The sequence below is a fragment of the Vitis vinifera genome, chromosome 17 (assembly GCF_030704535.1).
Source record: "Vitis vinifera cultivar Pinot Noir 40024 chromosome 17, ASM3070453v1".
Taxonomy (NCBI): Eukaryota; Viridiplantae; Streptophyta; class Magnoliopsida; order Vitales; family Vitaceae; genus Vitis; species Vitis vinifera.
Genome location: NC_081821.1, coordinates 12,846,032 through 12,848,507, shown reverse-complemented (window position 1 = coordinate 12,848,507; position 2,476 = coordinate 12,846,032). Strand labels below are relative to the sequence as shown.

The 2,476-nt window shown below is 38.0% G+C and overlaps 1 protein-coding gene across 1 annotated transcript; it reads right to left on the bottom strand.

Moving 5' to 3' along the window:
- Positions 1 to 605: 605 nt before the first annotated feature.
- LOC132252772 (flavonol sulfotransferase-like) lies at positions 606 to 2,081 on the bottom strand. Its single transcript, XM_059733972.1, has 2 exons — positions 1,909 to 2,081; positions 606 to 1,845 (listed from the first exon to the last, which is right to left on the bottom strand). The coding sequence occupies exons 1-2, from the start codon at positions 2,079 to 2,081 to the stop codon at positions 606 to 608; spliced, it is 1,413 nt and encodes a 470-aa protein (XP_059589955.1).
- Between the last annotated feature and the right edge of the window lie 395 nt (positions 2,082 to 2,476).

Sequence of the window (2,476 nt, the reverse complement as noted above, 5' to 3'; positions counted from 1 at the left end):
AATTTATTCTTAAGTCTACATCTTCATTTTACATTTTTCCCATGATTTGTCCTAATTATTTTCACGATCCCTTTCACTACTTCATGACCTCCATTGTTACTTGACCTCATTTGCCATAGTTGTAATTTATGAGGATAAATATGTCAATCTGATGATTTAAATAAATTTTAAGTTATTTTTATCAAACAACCTTAATACTTAAAGTAAAAATTAAGTAATAAGTTTTAAGTCAATAATTTAAGTATAATTTAACTTAAAGTCAACTTAAGTCATTAAGTAATAAGTATTAAGTTTTACCAAACACCCCCTTGGTATAATATAAAACTATTTTCTTAATTTTTTTATTCATTAATTCCATTATATTTGAAGGAAAAAAATTGTTTTGAGACTTTAATTTATGAAATACAAATGCATCTTTTTGAACAAAAGAATGAAGACAGAAACATTCTGTATGTTACATTGAATCTTCAAGTAGAATTTGAAATTTAAAACGGGCTTGAAATCTTAGCAAATAAGCCCCTGATTCCAACTTTCATTTGGGCAACTTAAAAACCTAAAACACAAGTGAATGCAAAATGTGTAATTCATAATCTAAATGCCACAACTCATGTCTCCAAGGAATCATGGAATGTCAAACCCGAACCGTCCAATTTTTGGTCCATGATCCTGTTTAGGCAGTCGCCCATCTCAGTGGTCAGATGATTCTTCCAGTCTCCAACCTCGCCTTTTTGGAAAAACTTTTTCTTCTCAATGATAAAGTCTCGTGCTTGTAACACACCAGTCTTGTTCACTTTCAAATTGCTTAGATTTTCGAAGCTACAAAGCTTTATAATTTCATGCACAATGCCTTCTTTCTCTTCCTCTAAAGAGAAGGGGCAGCCTAAGAACTCCGCCAACCTCTTAACATGAAATAAGGAATCCCGCTTCAGATCTTCATATTTCAAGAACAGTACTCTCTCAGGCCATTCTAAACTTACTTTCCAATACCCTAATACATGATCCCAGAAGGGTCCAAAAAGAGAAACTCCCTTGCAAAATTGCTCAATTGCCTCTTCAATGGAAAGGGGTGCCAGATTTATGTCTGTCAGATTTTCTTTGAAGCAATACATAGAAACAAACACATCTTTTGGGTTTCGACAGAGATAGAGAATTCGACATTGAGAGTCGACAATAGATTCAGGTAATGAGGTGAAAGGGATATGAGTTTGGAAGAGTTGTGTCTTGGGAAGTGGGGTATTAGGGTTGGGATAAGGGATGTTCCAGTGGAAGTAGAATTCTAACAAAGTAACAAGCTCATGAGGGTTGGATGTGAGCAATGGGTGTGTTGAAAAATCAAACCTGGTTCGATTCATAATCGCAAACATGAGAGCCTTAAGCCATGTTGTGCCTGATTTGGGAGTGGAGGCCAAAAAAACATCAAGATGTGTCGCCTTAAAGTGCTGTTGCGCCCACATGACTCCTTCTAGATTCATGGAAGTGTACCAAAAGCCTTGGTACTGATACATGTGATCAGAAGTCCAGCCCAGTTCTTTTGGAAGGGTTGACATGATCTCTCTGTAGCGTTTGGAGGTTCTCTGTCTGTGACCTTCTCCCTCTTGCTCCCTTCTATCTTCAGCGTTCAAAAAATCGGCCGAGTCTGGTACCACTCGGCCGAGTCGTATCCGCCTCGAAGTGGACCGCGACGAGTCCGATACCAGATACCTAGACTCGGCCTGAATCGGTTGGACTCGGATGAGTCGACCGATATTCCGAGTTAACTCGGTCAACTCGGGGAAAAAATTCAATAGATTCTCTGCAAAAAGCCCCACAACAAATCTTGATTTTTCAGAGAAATCAGAGATTCCTCTGCAAAAGAAAACCTATGAAACCTATGAAAATTAAAAAAAAACCCGTGAAGATTTGACAAACCTGTGAGTCCGTGACCCTTTCAATTTTTCAAAAGCCTTTAAAAAGAGGCTCGGTTGAAGAAATCCACCATTGCCGGAGTCTATAATCCTCATCTTTGGTGCGGTGCTTGGTGGAAGGTAGCAGATCGTGCCATGAGAGGCTGCGTCTTCGTGGTTTGGGGAAGAAGACCGCATCAGTGCATCAGAGCATCTTCGTGGTGTTGCTGAGTTGGGGAAGAAGAAGAAGAGGGCCTTCGTGGTGTTGCTGTGTAAGGGCTGTTGCTGTTTTGGGGAAGAAGAAGAAGATAGAGGCAAAACGCGGTGTTGCTGGGGAAGAAGAAGAAACAGAGGGGGTTAGGGCAGCCTGGGCTAGAGGTTTGAGTCGTTTGACCGATAGGTAACAAATTCATATAGACTTATATTGAATAATTTAATTCAATCATAGAATAGGTTAGAATTTTATTACTTGATTTAATAGGATTTAGTCTTGCAAATCTTAAATATTGTTCCTAATTTATATGATATATTATTCCTTTTCAATTTAATATATGTAATCTCTATATATAATTGAATATTGTTGCTGTATATAA